Genomic DNA, 17,522 nt, shown 5'->3' with positions numbered 1-17,522 from the left:
CTGTGCAGTTCCTTTAGGGACCACTGCAAAAGATTTAAGACTACAGGTGTTGGCAGTAAACCCACTTGGTAGCAGTCTGTACCACCCAGATTTACCTGGTAGCTGAGGCTGAGCAGTCAGACTTCCCTCAAGAAGAGTTAGGCAGTATGCAAAGTATACACAATAGGCACTCAGATACAACAATACAAGCAAACAATGACCAGAGCTTTGGTATCAAAGTATATCATTATTTATTTAAAAACACACAGTTTGAAACAATCCAGCACTCTTATTGTAAAATATTCTGAACACAGTTACTATTGTAATATATGCACCCCTTTTCCCTTATCGGATAAGTCACAGTAAAACACCACTTATTTTCATATAGAGGTGAGCGCTTAACTAGATTCCACTCCAATAAGTTTGTGAGAAAGGGGGGGAGAAAAGACAGAATATGGAAAGGTACACCACTCTAAGGTTCAGGAACACTATAAGCAAGGCAGAAGAGCAAAAGTCACTGGTGAGCCAAAGTCCAAAGGCTGGGGCCATTCAGAGAGAGCAGAGCACAAATGCGCCCAAGATCACACAGTTACACTAGGCTTAGAAAGTCTTGCAAAGGGTTCAAGAAGAGTTTAGAGAGGCTTTTAGGAAAGTTTAGCCAGGTTGTCCCAGGCTAACCCAGGTTCGAAAGCCGGGGGCTAAATCTACCCCGTACAGTCGGTAGCAAGGGAAGCCAGGCGGGACACGGTACCTTAAGTGGGAAGGATCCTCCAGCGGTGGCAGTTGTTCCTGGTAGTGGGTGCAAGTTGCGTCGTCGTCCAGGGGAAGAGAAGATCTCGACTTGGAGGAAAGATGAAGGTCGTTGCACTACCAGGGCAGAAACCAGCCGCGGAGTTTTCCAGTTAAAGGTGGTACCATTGTTTCGCGGTCGTAGTAAAACGTGGTATCCCGGTTGCCGGGGTGCTTGGCACGGGCAAGGCGGCCACGAGGTACGTCGGGAAAGCGAAAAGACGGTGAAACTGGTTATCCCCACCAGTTAAAAGGAAGAAGACTCTCCGGCGGGAGATCTCCTCTGTCGTTGGGAAAAGTGTTGAGGCAGTCCAGCAGGGCTCCACCGGTAGTGGTGTCGTGGCAGGTCGGCTCAGCTTCTCCCTCATCGGATTCTTAGGTCCTGTGCCGACTTCTGAAGTTCCAGTCCCCAAAGCCCTGCTTTTATGCAGCAAACCCCCATTCACTCAGCCTAGCTGTCACTCAAACTTGCTAAGTGGTGAGCCGGCCGGCTCACCACTTGGGCCAATCAGGATGGAGTGCGACTTGAGTTGCCTAGGCAACTCAGTCCAGGGTGCCTAAATTTCCCTCCACCCCTCCTAAATACCCCAGACAGAGTGGCACCACTTTGGAGGGCTTCTGTGGAGAAGCCCGCCAAACAGTGGAACAAAGGGCTCGACTTGGGTTGGAGTCACAGAAGAGAACACAAACGTCATTTTAGAACCAAGTTTTGGCAAAAAATGCCAACCGGAGAATTAATATTAATTAAATAAACCGGCGGTATGTTCGAGGCTACTATAAATAATTAAATAAAGGTAGTAGCCTAAAACAATGGGAAATCCCATAGGAAAATATTTACGGTTGAATATAAAAAGTAGTATCCACTGCCACCAGCCAAAACTCGATCAGGGGGGACGGAGACGTGCCCCCTCGACTAACAGACCCAGGGGCAATTGAATTGCCCCAGCCAGTACGTCCACAATATGATGGTTTGTACTGGTTCTGTTCAAAATGTAAGACTAGTAAAGTCAATGGTGACTTTACATGCCCTGGTAGACAGTAGTCAGTCCCAGGGTATGGAGTCTATACTGGGGGGGTCACTATGACACCCCCGTGTTACTGCACGGAGGGTGCTGTGTAACACACATCACAAAAACATATGAAGCCCTATGGAGTAAAAGACCCCATAACCCATTAAACACATCTAGATTCAAAGAAACACACTCAAATCATGCCCAAGAGTGAGGGTAAAAGAGCCTCACTCTTAGCAGGAGAAAAAAATAAACCCCAAAAATCCAGCAGAGCTGCTGGGGGACTCACTTAGGAAATTCAGCCTAAACAGAGAATTCTCCCTAACAGTGGAAAACAGATAAGTGTTATGTTAAAAGAAGTGAAACTTTTTACGAGCAATAAGAAAAAGTGAAAGATGTTATTAACGTTTATAAACTGAACGAAAGGCATATGGAAAAGGCTAGTTGTTGAACTTGGAGAGGCAAAGTGAATGCGAGGTAGTGGAAGAGGACAGACACTATCAAACAAGTTGAATGCAAGTTGTGGCAAAGCCAAAAGACTGCCACTACAGAAATGCTGACGAAGCATAGAGGTGCCAAAGCAAGAAAGAGAAACCTTTGAGTGCTAACACTGGTGCTAGGTGGAAAACCAGTATTAATCAAAGAGGCCTAAAGAACAGTACCACGTGCCAAGGGTTACCGTTTGCGTGACCTGTAATGGGTGGACCATGTGGTCCTACAACTGCGCCTGGACAGAGTAGCACCAACCTGTGAAAGAGCCAATAAAAGCCCAAAGACAAAGGGTATGTAAAGAAAATGCTGAAATGAAAGAGAGCATGTGGTTTTGACACAAGGCCAAACAGAGTACCAGTGGAAGTGAAGGACATTGGTCAAAACTAAGAGACAAACTATTTGGAACTGTGTTATTCTTGGGGAAGGGAACCCCAAGATACCTTGGAACTGTGGAGAACTTGGGTAAGAGACCCTTCAGAGTTTTTGCAGTTGTGTTTCACTTGGGGAACGGAACGCAGGGTCCTGTTTCTTTGTGGAACTATTTGAACTTGGGGAAGGGGAGGCTGACCAAAGCTCGAGCTGGAAAAAGCTCAGAACTTTATTATGAACACGGTTTATTTTGGCACTGCTATCCCTGCATATTGTATGTCTTTGGTTGTGAGGGCAAGCCCAGATTTTGGACACAGACAAATTGAACTTACTGACACAGACGATCCTTCGTTTCTTTATGTAGGGAAATCCGACTTTAGCATAGGGCAAGTTAGGCCTTAATCCATCATAACATATAAAATAAAATCTTTTTTGTTTAAAAATTGAATCTATTGTCTGTGTCTTGCTTCATGATGCCTTCACACAGATGGCACATTGTAACCACATGAAGGAAATAAACGGAATCTGGAATGTTAGTGGGATGAGTGTAGGCTGAAAGATTGGAGGCAGAGCCAGGCACGAGAAGCTCAAGTATAAACTGTTACACATCTGCACAGTAATCACAGGACAAAAGCTCAGTCACGAAGAGCGAAGGGGTAAACTTAGTATAGGATTAAAATCAAGATTCAGGCTGAGAGCAAGCCCAAGCCCAGCAATGGTAAGGATCTGAATCATTCAAACATCCAGGGGTTGCCAAATCCTGGACAACCACTGGTCATCAGATCCTTCCAGAAACAGACATTCGGACACCAGAAGATGTGACTGGGACCAGACAGTCCCAGCCACCTCCTCTGGCTCACACAGATGAAGCCCACTTGCCCATGAAAGCAGCAGCTTTCACAGGTTAAGGGATTTACATATAAGGCATTTCCATGCCTAAGAAGGTCAAAGTACAATATGGCCAAAGCACATGCAAAACATCTTGTGACACAGCCATCTTTTAGGTGCTGGCCACCTTTAATAGCCAGTTGCAGTAAATGCAAAAATGCACAAGTAAAATATCACAAGAACAGTAAAAAAGAAAAAAGAAAAAAAAATTGGCGGCCACCAGCTTGTTTTAGGCACATTGTTAAACTAACCAAAAATGAATAATATAAAAAGTTATAAGTATACAAAGTATCCTAAGTGCACTGCACTGTAAGGTGATGTGTGTAATCGTAAAAATACACGATTATTAAGAGACGTAGTCTCTCACTATTGACAGTTTTAGGAACTAGTCGATTTCCCTATAATAATGGGCAAAACAGGCAAGGGACGTAAAACAGAAGGCTTAATGAACCTCCAAAAAGTCAGGACAGGTGTCAAAACAAGCAAAACGAATGGGCTCTCATAGGAACCTATGGAGGAAAAGGTGTTATATTCATCTCGGGGTGAAGTAATAATCACCAAGGGATTCCAGCTTCCAGACTAAACCTTGAAGCTCTTCCCTCATCGCAGCAATACTTGACGTAGTAATTAATTCTTATATAGGCACGTAGATGTGGGCAAGTACATATCACTATATTCCATGACGTCCTTCCCAACTACAAAAGCGGCAGAACCCACCGGAGATTACCAATGGCCCAGTCTTGCTACCCAAAGAACATTGCTATGTTGTGAATCTGGTTTACTTCTGTTAAAAGGCCCAATCCTACACAGACTTCGCATTTAACCTGGCAAACAACTACTGCATTCCGCATCAATGAAGAAATTTCAGCCGCTCTATTGGTCATGAGAATTCAGGAGAAGGATCCCAGCAGCTGCAGTTTTCTAATGGTAGGAAGACTGAATGCATCACAAACTCACTAATCGACTGATTTCTTCTTGCCTGTCTGGGGCGGATCTTGCCGTTGCTTTGATCATTGTGGACGTTTGATTGTCTGTCAGCTTCTTGATGCAACGCTGGCCGGCGACAATGTTACATACCTGCAACCAAACAAAAGGGAATAACATTTACCACACTTTACACCCAATTTTTAATACATTATTAGAACTATGTATTTCAATGTTTACAACACATTAAAAAAATATGAAAAGAGAATACTAATAATGAAGTCAAATGAAGACCCAAAAGACCTCAGTTAGGCAGAATTATATGCAGTACCCTTTGGGAACATCACACACAATTAAGACTACACGTGACAGTACAAATTCACCTTTGGTACAAGCCTGTACTACACAGTAAAGTGGTAGTGATGGCTGAGAAGCCAGGCTTATCTCAAGAGTAAGTGAACAGTATCAAATAGTTACACAAATTACAGCAATTACTATGATTCAGGCAAACACTGACTCAAGGTTTTCAAGTAAAAGAATATACATTTATTTCTCATCATTATAAGCAGTTTAAAAATCACACTCTTAATACACCACACCACTTCCCTTAAATTCCAGACAAGTTAAGCTCTCAAAATGAAGTGGGAGCAAAATGGCACTCGAGCAATTTAAAAGGGAGGGAAAGACAAAGTTAATAAAAATGAACCACACCAACAAGTACGTACTCGGGGCAATAGAGCAAGAGGCACTACAGTGATAGAATCAGGTAGAAAAGGTTTAGGGCCAAAGTTAATATGACAAAAGCCTTTTGCTCAAGATCACACGGTTCAAGGTAGTTTGCGGTAAAGTTCGTGCCACGGATTTCAGACAAGGTTGGTTGGTATAAAAGTTAGTTCAAAGAGAAGAGAAGGACAAGGCCTCGGATTGGAGAAAGATTTCACACACTTTCCCCACGGCTGAACGAAACGAGGAACCGCGTTTGCACAGTAACTTAAAACGGAGAGGAAGCTGTAGCTGAGGCGGACGTTCCTGGTAGTTCCAGCTGGCTCACGGTTCCTGAAGCGACTGTCGGACTGACACGAAGTAGGAAGACTGGAGGGTCCTGCACTACCCAGGGAAGAAACCAGCAGCAGAGCAAAGCAACAAATAAAAGGTGCGCTCCTTAAAACCCAAGCAGGTTCCGACCTTCCTGGCTATCCGGCACACTGTAGATCTGTACAGCGAATTCGACCAGAGGAGGGGTCCTGGCTTGCAGTTTGGGAGAACTGGTTGATCCCACCAGCTGAAGGGAAGAATTTTCCTGGAGGATCTTCTCTGTCGTCGGATTCTGAAGATTTGTACCTGCAGCAGGTCTTCACCGGGCGGTTCTGTCGTTGAAGGGGTCCTCTTCTATCAGCTCCTCGTTGGTCCTTTCGTTCCAGTGGCAACTCTGCCTTTCCAGTCCTAGAGACCTGCTTTTTATGCAGTTTTCCCCCAGTCATACAGCCTGGCTGTCAATCACACAGCAGGGTGGATGTCCTGGAAAGGACAGTCTCCTTAGTCAATCAAACAGGAGTGCGACATGGGTTACCAAGGGAACCCATGGCAGGGGTCCGAAGACCCCTCCCTCACATCCTGCCTACCCAGACTTTCAGGTGACTTAAGGAGGGCTTCTGTGCAGAAGCCCACGAAAAGAGGGCGAACAAAGGAATCAACCCCAGTTTGGCGCGCAGAGGAGAACACGAGAGAGACATGGCGAATAAACCCAGCCGGAGCCAAAATAACATTTATTTGCTCAAGCGGGTTTATGTTCAAGGCTAATATAATAGCCTAAAACAATATCATGGTTATACAAGATAACCGCGGTAGAAAAGTTAGGGTAGTTACCACTGCCACCAGCCAAGTCTTGATGTAAAGGGAGCGAAACAGTGCTCCAAGAGGAATAGACAAAAAGGGATAGGAATTAACCCTTTCCAATACTCCATGTAAGATGGGGTGTGCTGAGTCTGTAGTTTAAAGAGACTACATAAAGTTAATGGCAACTTTATATGTTTCTGGGAGACAGTGGGAAGTCTAAAAGACAACCCTGTGTCACTGCACTGAAGGTGCTGTGTAACACACATAAAAATGATCCTCATGGAGTAGGTGAGGCTCCAGATCCCAAAATCACACAAATGGTAAAAACACACACAGCAAAAGACATGTAAGAGTAGTAAAAAGGCTCACACTCTTACCAGGTGAAAAGAATAAATCCTAGAAATCCAGCAAAGCTGCTGAGGGACTCATTAGTTAAGGGAAATTAGCCATGTATGAGAATTCTCCCTAATAACCTCCATCAGTAACACCTTCTCAATGTAAGGCTCAACTATACTCGACCCAATTGGGAAGAAACTGCACACTGAAACCAGTCTTGTGATTAACTTTGGTTTAAGCATTTTAACCCAAACCTATTGACATTCTTTTCAATAGAAAATAGCAGGATGGCATCATCTAAGAGATTAATCAGCAAAAAAAGAAAAAAGGTATTGTAAAAAAATGTAAAAGTCACCATTTCAAAAGGGAAAATAAAAGCCTTTATAAAGGTATTTGGACTTTAGCTTTATAATTACGTCATGCAACGAACAAGAATGGATGCGCTCTCTGGAAAGTGTTAATCTTGGAAGATAAACTGCTTGTGAATGAAGTCAAAACAATTAACATGGTGGAATCAGTTGCACAAGCAACATATGCAGTCTTTCTGGCAAAGATGCAAAGTGTTTCTGGGCTGGACCCGACAATCAACCAGAAGAACAAGTTACTTACCAACTGTAACGTTCTTTCGACTGGATGTTCCTCCCACGTATTCCTCATCTTGTGATAATCGTTATCTCCAGCTTCGCTGCTTCGGAAAAAAATGTTCTCGGCAGAGGGCGCTGTGCTCGAGGTCGTGGCGTCGATTGTCCCTCGACGTACTCCGTACTCTGTCGACGTCACCGATGGTATAAGTAGCTCGAGCCGCGCACGTTGCTTCCGTTCTGTTTTTTCGATGAAACCTATATAGAGGAGGAACACCCAGGTGTGTCCCATGACCGATACATTCTTCGTGAGAGGAAAGTGTAAGAACACGTAAACTGTACTGTGGGGTTGGATGGGAGGGTCGATGAGGAATACGTGGGAGGAACATCCAGTCGAAAGAACGTTACAGTTGGTAAGTAACTTGTTCTTCGAATGGATTGTGTCCTCCCACATATTCCTCATCTTGTGATAGGCTCCCATAGCAGTATCAATTTTTGGAGGTGGGAGTACCATTTCAGTTTTCGTGGACAGAATGCATAACTGCCCTTGCAAATAAACCCTTGTTAGAGGAGGCAGTGTCCAAACAATGTTTCACAAAGGTATGTATTGTTTTCCAGGTTGCAGCTGCACAAATGTCTGCTGCCGGAACTCCCCTCTTTAGAGCCGCAGAAGTAGCCATTCCCCTTGTAGAATGGGCACAAAGCCCATCTGGTGGTTCTTTTCCCGCTAATCTGTAGCATTCAACTATAGCTAATATGATCCAGCGGGAAATGGTCTGTTTTGTTACAGATAATCCTAATTTTTGACCAGTGTAACCCACAAACAGTTGGTCATCTTGTCTCAATTTAGCCATCCTAAATATGTAAAAACTAAGAGCCCTCTTGGGATCTAATCTGTGTAATCTCTCCTCTTCTTTGCCCAGATGAGGAGGAGGATAAAAAGTAGGAAGTACTATTTTTTGTGACAAATGGAAGTACGAGACTACTTTTGGCAAAAATGAAGGTTTAACTTTAAGGACTACCTTATCTTTATAAAAAATAGTATATGGTGGTTTGCATGAGAGAGCCTGAAGTTCGCTAACCCTGCGGGCTGATGATAGGGCCACAAGTAGGACAGTTTTTAGAGTCACAAGCCTCAATGGACATGAGTGCAGAGGCTCAAAAGGTATGCAAGTCAAGAATTGTAATACTAAATTTAAGTCCCAGGCTGGTACATGGAAAGGGACTGGAGGGTATACATTAGTGAGCCCCTTTAAGAATTGAACTATTAACGGTATTTTGGAATATGAAACCTCTTCCGAGGAGCGCTTGAAAATGGATAGCGCAGCAAGGTATCCTTTTATTGTTCCTATCTGGAGACCCAGATTAGCTAGATGTAGCAGAAAGGAAAGCACCATTGGGATGCCACACTGAAAAGGGTCAACATCCTTGTCTTTGCACCAGTTACTAAACCTATTCCAGTGACATCGGTACAAAGACTTTGTTGCTGGTCTTCTGGCCGACAGCAAGATTTCCATTACGTCATCCGGAAGATCCCAATCCTTGTATCTCAACCTCTCAGAAACCATGCGTGAAGGTTGAGTGTTTTGACCTCTGGATGGAGAACCCGACCTTCCTCTTGCGAGAGAAGATCCTCTCTTTGCGGAAGACGTATTGGAGGGCAGATGGACATGTCCAGAAGGTCCGGGTAGCACGTCCTCCTGGCCCAATCCGGGGCAATTAGGATCATGGTTTTCCTGAACTTTCTCAACCTTCTGATTACTTGAGGAATCACGGGGACTGGGGGAAACGCGTACAGCAGTGGAAACTTCCACTCCACTACGAATGTGTCTTGCAGAGCTCCTCTTTGAGGAAATTCCCTTGAGCAGTACTGATCGCACTTCCGGTTGATCGCGGTGGCGAACAGATCCACTTGAGGGGTTCCCCAAAGGGTGAAGATCTCCAGAAGGACTTCCTGAGCCAGCTCCCACTCGTGAGAGACCGTGCTCTGCCTGCTCAGAGCGTCTGCCGCCGTGTTCTTCTCTCCGGCTAGGTGAATTGCCGACAGAGAGATTCCTTCTCTTATTGCCCAGAACCAGAGCTGCATTGCCTCTCTGCACAGTGGCAGTGACCCTACTCCTCCTCTCTTGTTGAGATAGTACATGGCCACTGTGTTGTCCGTCATTATCAGAACATTCTTTCCCTGTACAGAGGGCAGAAAGGCCTTCAGAGCTAGTCTGATTGCCCTCAGCTCTAATAGGTTGATGTGTAGTTTGGACTCCGATGGAGACCAACGACCGCTGATTGTCAGATCGTTGGTGTGTGCTCCCCACCCGGTGAGTGAGGCGTCCGTCACTACCGTTATCTCCGGCCATGGTTGCCAAAAAGACTCTCCCTTGAGAATGTTGTCGTTGCAAGCCCACCATAGAAGATCCTGAGCAACTGCGCTCGGGACTTGCAGAAGATCCGAAATATTCCCTGAGAACTGGGACCACCGAGTTCTGAGTGCCCATTGAAGGGATCTCATTCTCAATCTGGCCTCTGGTACAAGAAAAATGCAGGATGCCATGAGGCCGAGCAACCTGAGAAAATCGAAGGCCGGTAGACGTTGGGCATTCTGGAATTTTGTTACCATCTGCTGGATGTGGAGAGCTCTCACTTCGGGAGGCGAGGCTTTTCCCGATGAAGTGTCCAAGACTGCTCCGATAAACTGGAGTTTCTGGGATGGTATCATGTGGGACTTCTTGAAATTGAGGGAGAAGCCCAGTTTGTGGAGGAAGTGGCAGGTGATCGAAAGATGTTCCTGAGCTTGTTCTGGAGAACTTGCTCTGATGAACCAGTCGTCCAGGTAGGGATATATGTGAATACCTCCTTTCCTGAGACTTGCTGCTACAACCGCCAACAGTTTGGTGAAAACCCTCAGGGCGGAGGTCAACCCGAATGGCAGAACTCGAAACTGATAATGAGAATTGCCAATCGCAAACCTCAGGTACTTTCTGTGCTTTGGATGGATTGGCACATGAAAGTAAGCATCCTGAAGGTCCAATGATACCAACCAATCTTGGAGTTGGAGAGCCTGAAGGATCTGAGAAAGAGTTACCATCTTGAATTTGTCTTTCCTGAGGATTTGTTCAATTCTCGCAAGTCCAAGATGGGTCTCAGTCCTCCGTCTTTCTTTGGAATGAGAAAGTAAGGGGAGTACCAGCCCTTGTTCCTCTCCGCTACAGGTACCGGTTCTATGGCACCTTTCTCTAGCAGGTCCAAAATTTCCTGCAAGAGGAGCGGATCTGGAGCTTTCTGAGAGCTGATCCCCGGTGGATGACTCTGAGGTATGCGTAGGAGAGGCAGGCAGTAACCTTGGGCAACTGTTTCCAATGCCCAAGCATCTGACGTGATAGCCTGCCATTCCGCCAGAGGTTGAGTTAACCTGCCTCCTACAGGTGTCCTGTGAGGGAAGTCCTCAGAGTGGTTTTGTGGCGGCTGATGCAGATGCCGATGGTAAAGAGGCACCTGCTGTTGCTGCGGCTTTTGAATATCTACCCCGTCCACCTCGGGTAGTTCTTCTTTGTCCCCTTTGAGCCGGTCGTCCTCTACCTCTTCCGAATGCGGAGTAGAAGCGAAAGGACTTGCCCCTCGCAGAGGTTCCTGTGGGACAAAAAGGTGTCTGACGGATTGCAGCGCCTAGGGATTTTGCTGCTGCTTTTGATGTTTGCAGTTTTTCTAATCTGTCATCCGCATTTTTTCCAAACAAAGAAGAGCCATCGAATGGCATGTTCAAGAGCCTGGCTTGCACATCTGGGGCAGAACCAGACTTTCTCAACCAAGCGAATCTCCTGGTTGTTGTACTTGCCGCCATTGCTCTGCTGATACTGTCAGCCGAATCAATGCCCGTCTGGAGGGATTCGCACATAGCGTCTTTACCGTCCTGTATGATATTTAGGAACGCCTCCCTTTCTTCTCCCTCCGGGATGCAGTCAGCCGCTGTAGAAGCACACTCTCAAAGTGTATGGCTGAATCTAGCAAGGGTGCAAGTAGCATTAACAGATTTTAACGCCATGCTACATGCCGAAAAACATTTCTTTGACATAGCATCATATTTCTTATCGTCCCTGTCCTGTGGGACGGTAGGGTAAGCAGTCTTGACGTCAGTAGAAGATGCTGCCTGTACCACCAGACTTTCTGGGGATGGGTGTTTTGACAAAAACTCCGGGTCTGCAGAAGATACCCTGTATTTTGTAGACAGTTTTTTATTTACTGCCGGGACGACATCTGGGGTTTCCCAGTTCGTCATAATCTTCCTCTGAAGAGCTTTATGAAAGGGCACTACAGGATCCTCCTGTGGACCTTTGTCAAGAATATCTGTGAGGTCATCTTGTTGGAAAGCCTGTGAAGGTGTTGACCACCCCATAAATTCTGTGATCCTGGCCATTAAGGCTCTATAGGGGGTTTCAGCATGCTCCCCCGGGTCTGGCCTAGCAAACTCCACCTCAGGGGAAGTCTCTAACCCACTTGCCTCATGTAAGGAATCATGAAGATCCTTTAACCTGCATTCTTCTGAGGAGAACTCCTCTCTAACTGGGGTTGCAGGTCCCTGCAACTCAAATGTGTCTTCCTGTTAAGATAGTTCTCCCTCTTCCATTATTGAGGACATAGTTCTCAATTGTTCTGAACTCACAAAGGGTGTAAAACCCATCTCCAAGGCAGAGGGTGCCAAACTTGTCATAATCGGCCTCGAAAACGTCGATGTCGTCGACGCCGAAAGCTTCGGGCGTGGCGTCGAAAACAAAGGCGGAGGCCTCGAGGTCCTCGATAGAATTGGTATTCTGCTCGAGGAAGTCGACAATCTCGACGCCATCGTCATCGAGGACCTGGGGATAGCCACTGGGTGCGTCGTAACCGTGACTTTCCTTGGCGTCGACGCCGGTGTCGAAGATGGCGTAGAGTCGACAGACCCGTGTGTCGAAGGTCCCTTCGACAACGGCGTCGAAGACACCGACCTCGGCGTCGACGGAACCTTCGTCGATGGCGTCGACGGAACCTTCGAAGAAGGTTTTGAGGTCATAGATTTACTCGAGGGTTCGTGATGCGCTCGAGAAGCTTCCTTCGCCGGGTACTGCGACTCGCAGCGTTTTTTACCTCCGGGTCTTTCGACCAGAGCATCGCTCTCGGCAGTCTTCGAGGGGGTCGAGGCCGCTTTCTCGAAGGCGCTCATCATATTTTTGCAGAATTCCTCCCATTCAGCCCGGGAACTATGTTTCGTGGGGCAAGGGATTCTCTTAGGAGAAACAGAGGAAGAGGAGGACGGAGAAGGGGATCTTCGACGTCTCCTCTTCGAGTGCTTCGATCTCGAGGAGTGATGGGACCCACTCCGAGACCTGGAGCGCGAATGGTGATGAGGAGACGAATGTCTCTACTTCGTCGAGGAAGAAGAAGCTTTTGAAGTCTTACCTTTCTCCAGCTTCCCCCTATGCTCCTTCAGGGCCTTAGCTGTCATGGACATACAGTCCTCGCACTCCGAACAATGGTGTTCAGCTCCCAAACACCACAGACAAACTCTGTGAGGGGGTCAGTCAGCGACATCTTTTTCCCACAATCTCGGCATTTTTTTAAGCCGGACCAAGGGGTCGTCGGTTCCGACGAGGAAGCCATCGAGTACGGATCGAATATCTCGAGGTAAATAGGATAAATTGTCTACGAAACTGAGCAACGGTATTCCGAGGCACTGAGTAAGCGCGGAAAAACGGAACTGAGCAACGGACGTTGCGCGCGGCCTTTATAGGCAGGATGACGTAGATACGGCGGCTGTCGAGGGACATCGACTCGGCGGACCTCGACGCGCAGCGCCCTCTAGAGAAAAATTTTCCGAGGCCAGCAGAGCTGGAAGGAGATATCTAAGATAAGGAATACGTCGGAGGACACAATCCCTTCGAAACACCTGCTGCACGCCAGTGTCCCATCCCACTCCAAGGAACACCAGGTCCTGGGTGGGAGGCAACTGCGACTTCTGCCTGTTGAGGGAGCACCACAACTGGTGAAGAATATCCGCCAGTCGTTGGCAGGAGTGCAGGAGGGCTGGGCACCCTATCTGAAGCAGAGGAGGAGAGGAAGGTAGAGGGAAAGGAAGAGGAAGACTGAAGCCAGTGGATACTATAGAAAGGATCCAAGGACTCGTGAAACAACCCTACCAGCTGCCCTGAAGGAGCCAGCCGCACCCCTACAGACAAACTGCGTTCCCTGACCGTTACGTCATTGCTTTTTAGTGACTTCGTCCTGGGCGTCATTGTTAAGAAGGATTTCTGAACTCTGTCCAGGAGTGGCAGAGGTTCAGAAGGCCAACCTAGTTTCTTGGAACAGGGTAACCTCTGGACAAGCCAGACCAATCAGGGTAGCTATGGCAGTGGGTCAAGACTAAGTCTCAGGTGGGGTGAGGGTGAGTGAAGGACCTCAATGACCACACAAAGCAAGGACACTTACAAATTACTCCAGACAGGATTTATATTAAAAATATAGACACATTTATCACAAGGCCTTTGTAACTCACATTACAGCAAAGAATCACAGTAACACCAAGTAAACCAATACATCACACTCAATACAATATATATACAAGACCAGGGGGGTCTAAAGAGATGACTACACGAAATATGACAGAGGGGAAGGAAACGGGTAGTGAAGTTAGTCTTTAGGCCCAATTCAACATCAGTTATTCACCTAAGAGGCAGTCCAAGCCCTAGGAAGAGGGGAGCCTTGTGCGCAATAGTACAGGTGTGCCAAAGCACGCGGTTGTTACAATGGGCAAAACGGGGTCTCTAGCAGCTCGGGAAGGTGGATAAGGCGATGAAGAATAAGTTCCCACCATTCAAGAAGGACCTCCACTTGAAGTCAGATCGAGAGTTCGGGATGGAGTCGCTATTTCACAATACCAGTGGACAGGAGAGAGGCCCCCAGGGGCCACTTGTGCGTAAAGATGGGCTCTGGCGCTAGGGGCCACCGGTTGGGGTAAAGATTACTCACCAGTCCCTGAGGCAAGGAGACCCAAACTTCGGCAGGTTAGTCCAATTCGGTTGGAGGTTCGAAGGTGGCAAAAAGGTCGTCTCGGCACCTTTTAGTTCCTGAGATCCAGCGAGGATTCTCAAACGGGACAGTGGCGATTTCTCCGCTCCGGGTGGATGAATCGCCCCAGTTTCACTGCAGAAGGCTTCAGGGGCAAGAGGGTCACAAATGCAGTGGACTTGCAAAGGGCGTTGCTGCAGCAGGGCAACAGGGTAACCGTGTTTACTCCGGTCTGGGTGCACTCGTCTCACTTCAGACCAGGTTTTGGTGAAGGTGCCGAGAATAGTTGGTCCCACTATTCCAATGGGTCGAAGCATCTTTGCAGACCTTCTAGGATGACCAGATGCAGAGGGGTCCCACGGGACGAAAGCGGGCTCAGGGTGCCAAACCTTCCAGTGGGTCGCCAGCGGTTCCTCGACTCAGCTTCGTAGTTGCAGGATACTTGGATCCTATCCTTTGTTCAGTGAGAACTCAGGAGATCGACCTGGTAGTGGTGTTTCCAGCCTCCTCTTATCCAAAGTTCCCCTCGCGCCAAAACGGAGAGGATCCAATGGGAGATCTGCTCACAAACTCCATACGTGGACCAATCCCAGACCACGGTGGTCTCAAGCATTCAGGACACACCAGACTCTCTGGCACCCAGGATGTGTATTGGGACCAGACATCCCAGCCCACATCCTGGAGGCGCACACACAAGGCATGCAGAAGCCCGCGAAAGCATTGGGATTTGCGGCAAAATTCATGACCAAATAAGGACTGACCCGGGTCGACTCGACCTGGGGAAGGTGAAGGGGCACGATGGCCAAAGGAAAGGACAAAGAACCTCGTGGCATGGCCATTTTGGAGCTAGGCCACCTATTCGTGCCAAACGCGGTTAACGTGGTTAACATGGCAGGAAAGGACTAAAAATTATGCGAAACAATAGCTGCCACCAGTCCTGTCCATGACACATCTGCACAGTTCATAAAAAGTCCGGCGAGAGTATCTAGGGCCTTTGGAAATGACTATAGACCCAAGTGTGCTGTATGGTAAGATACATTGCACAAAAGTGCACAAAAGTTGCAACATGAGAAAAGGACTAAGGGAAACAAACTCTCCCAGTACTGACTGTCTTAAGGGCATGTCAGTTTCCCCATAAAGAGGGAGCAAAAGCCCACAGGAGTACAGCTGAAGGCTATGCTTCTCTGGCAAAGTCAGTCAGTGGTGTCTAAAAAGCAGCAAAACGTTTGGGGGTTGACACATGGAGGAAAATTACATACACATATGAAATCTTTCCTAACAGTCATCGCCCCCCCCCCCCCTACTTGTTTCCAGACGGAGGGGCGTCTCGATCCTGGGAGACCAGAGCTGGAGGGACCCCCCCCCCCAACCCCATGGTCCGGACCCAAAATAGCTGTGGATCCATTGGTGACTGCAGGGGGGGCGTTGGTAGTACAGAGGATGAGTAGGAGGGTTCTGGAGCGCTGGCAAGGCATGGACCATAGGAGGAACAGGCAGAGGCACTGCAGGTGCCGGAGGAGGGCCCAGAGGCATGAGCCTGGGAGGAACAACCTGTGGGATCACTTCCTTGACGATACCCGTAAGGAAGCATGTCATCTGCAGGGAACACATGAGGAGGAATCGCTCAAAGAAGCAGCCTTCATAAGCCACCAGGTTGCGTGGCGCACTGCCCTCAGAGGCGCTGGGCCTTCTTTCCTGATCAAAGCATCTAGGCGCCTGAGGCGTCTAGCTGAAAATGCCGCCAGGGGTAGATGTAACCTTGCAGAGACCAACCACCTGTAGCATAAGTCTACCGCTGCTTCAAGAGGGAAGGGGACTGAAACCTTCTTGAAAGGCCCAGTCTGTGGACAAAGGACAGTGGAAACTAAAATCTGAATCCAAGATGGCCGTGAGCCTAGCAGGCGCTGCCGCATGCTTGTCCGCCATCTTTGGGCCTCGCCCCACACCCTGGGAGGGAGGACGCGAAGGCCATGTGTTGGCCTAGACATGGAAGGGCACTCGTTGGCCCTAGAACCGGAAACGGAAGCATCGACCTCAGAGATGGCTCTGGTAGGCTTAGCGCCCCCATGCCCGCAGCACCCGTAGTTGAATTGCCCTACCCAACGACTTCTGAGGAGGCTCCAGTAGCCTGGGAGCGAACAGCCACAGAAATGGCTATTGGGTTGAATCGTGCGATGGACTGACGCTTGGGGTAGAACACGACGATCCCTTGCCCACTGGTGTCGAAGAGGACGAACGTGATCGCCTCTCTGTGGACCGCCCAGAAAAGCCCCTCCGATTGGGAGTCAGTAGTCTTGCAGACCTTGGGCTTTCAACAACCAGAATCCAAGGTACCCTTCCCTGTGGAAACCCCTGGGAAGGAGTCTCCACCCTGAGGAGCCATACTAAACAAAGGACTTAACTTGTCTTGACGTGAGGTCCTGGAGACAAACTCTTTAAGAAGACCTGTAGGAGAACAGTGGAAGATCTCTTCCACTACTGACCCTTACACGCTAAACTTAATATAATGTGTACATGGGGTTTCTGTAACTAAACACTTGTCGCTTTCCCAAAGTTACCAACATAAGGTTCCTAGGTGCAGCAAAACAAAAGAGGAACAAGTTACTTACCTGTAACTGTTGTTCTCCAGCATGGGTCTGGCATGGATTCACATGCTCATGAATATTCCCCGTCGTCAGGCTGGGAATCCTCGGTAAAGAAAAATCAGTATCAGTTTCGTTTCTGATCTGTCTTTCTTAGTAGTAACCAATCACTGATCTCTGGGTCATACTGCCCCCAGCCAATGACTGCCCTCTCCCTAAGCCCCGCCTCCGGCAACCATCCTCAGATTTGGTAGCACGCCAAGCGGCAGTATGACCAAGTGAAGAGCCGCAGAGGGGTAAGCGGGAGGGTTCGCATGTGAATCCATGCCAGACCCATGCTGGGGAACAACAGTTACAGGTAAGTAACTTGTTCCTTCTCCAGCATGGGGTCTGGCATGGATTCACATGCTCATGAATAAAAGAATACATAGCAGTATACACATGCGCAACCACGGGAGGTGGCAACAGGTTCAACATTAAGCAATACAACAACTCAACATTAAGCATTTCTTACCTCCTCACCAGGCTCACCTTAAGCGAACAGGATGCGCAGCACTGCTTGGCCGACCCTGGAGTCCCGATCAACGCAGTAGAATCTTGTGAAGGTGTGCGTAGACCTCCACATAGCAGCCCTGCAGATGTCCAGCAGGGGCACACCAGACAGGAACACCGTAGTAGCAGCGATCGCTCTGGTCGAATGGGCT

General features: G+C 47.9%; 1 protein-coding gene across 1 annotated transcript in view; it reads right to left on the bottom strand.

Annotated features, from left to right (window-relative positions):
- Nucleotides 1-17,522, bottom strand: part of LOC138503100 (protein argonaute-3) — a 2,065,845-nt gene that overhangs the window by 917,246 nt on the left and 1,131,077 nt on the right. The window contains exon 9 of the mRNA XM_069622607.1: nt 4,485-4,604. Coding sequence (XP_069478708.1) covers nt 4,485-4,604 — 120 coding nt within the window. The remainder of the gene's footprint in view (nt 1-4,484; nt 4,605-17,522) is intronic.

The sequence above is a fragment of the Ambystoma mexicanum genome, chromosome 11 (genome assembly GCF_040938575.1).
Source record: "Ambystoma mexicanum isolate Mex_15411 chromosome 11, UKY_AmexF1_1, whole genome shotgun sequence".
Lineage (NCBI taxonomy): Eukaryota > Metazoa > Chordata > Amphibia > Caudata > Ambystomatidae > Ambystoma > Ambystoma mexicanum.
This window is presented reverse-complemented; position numbering and strand designations above follow the sequence as displayed.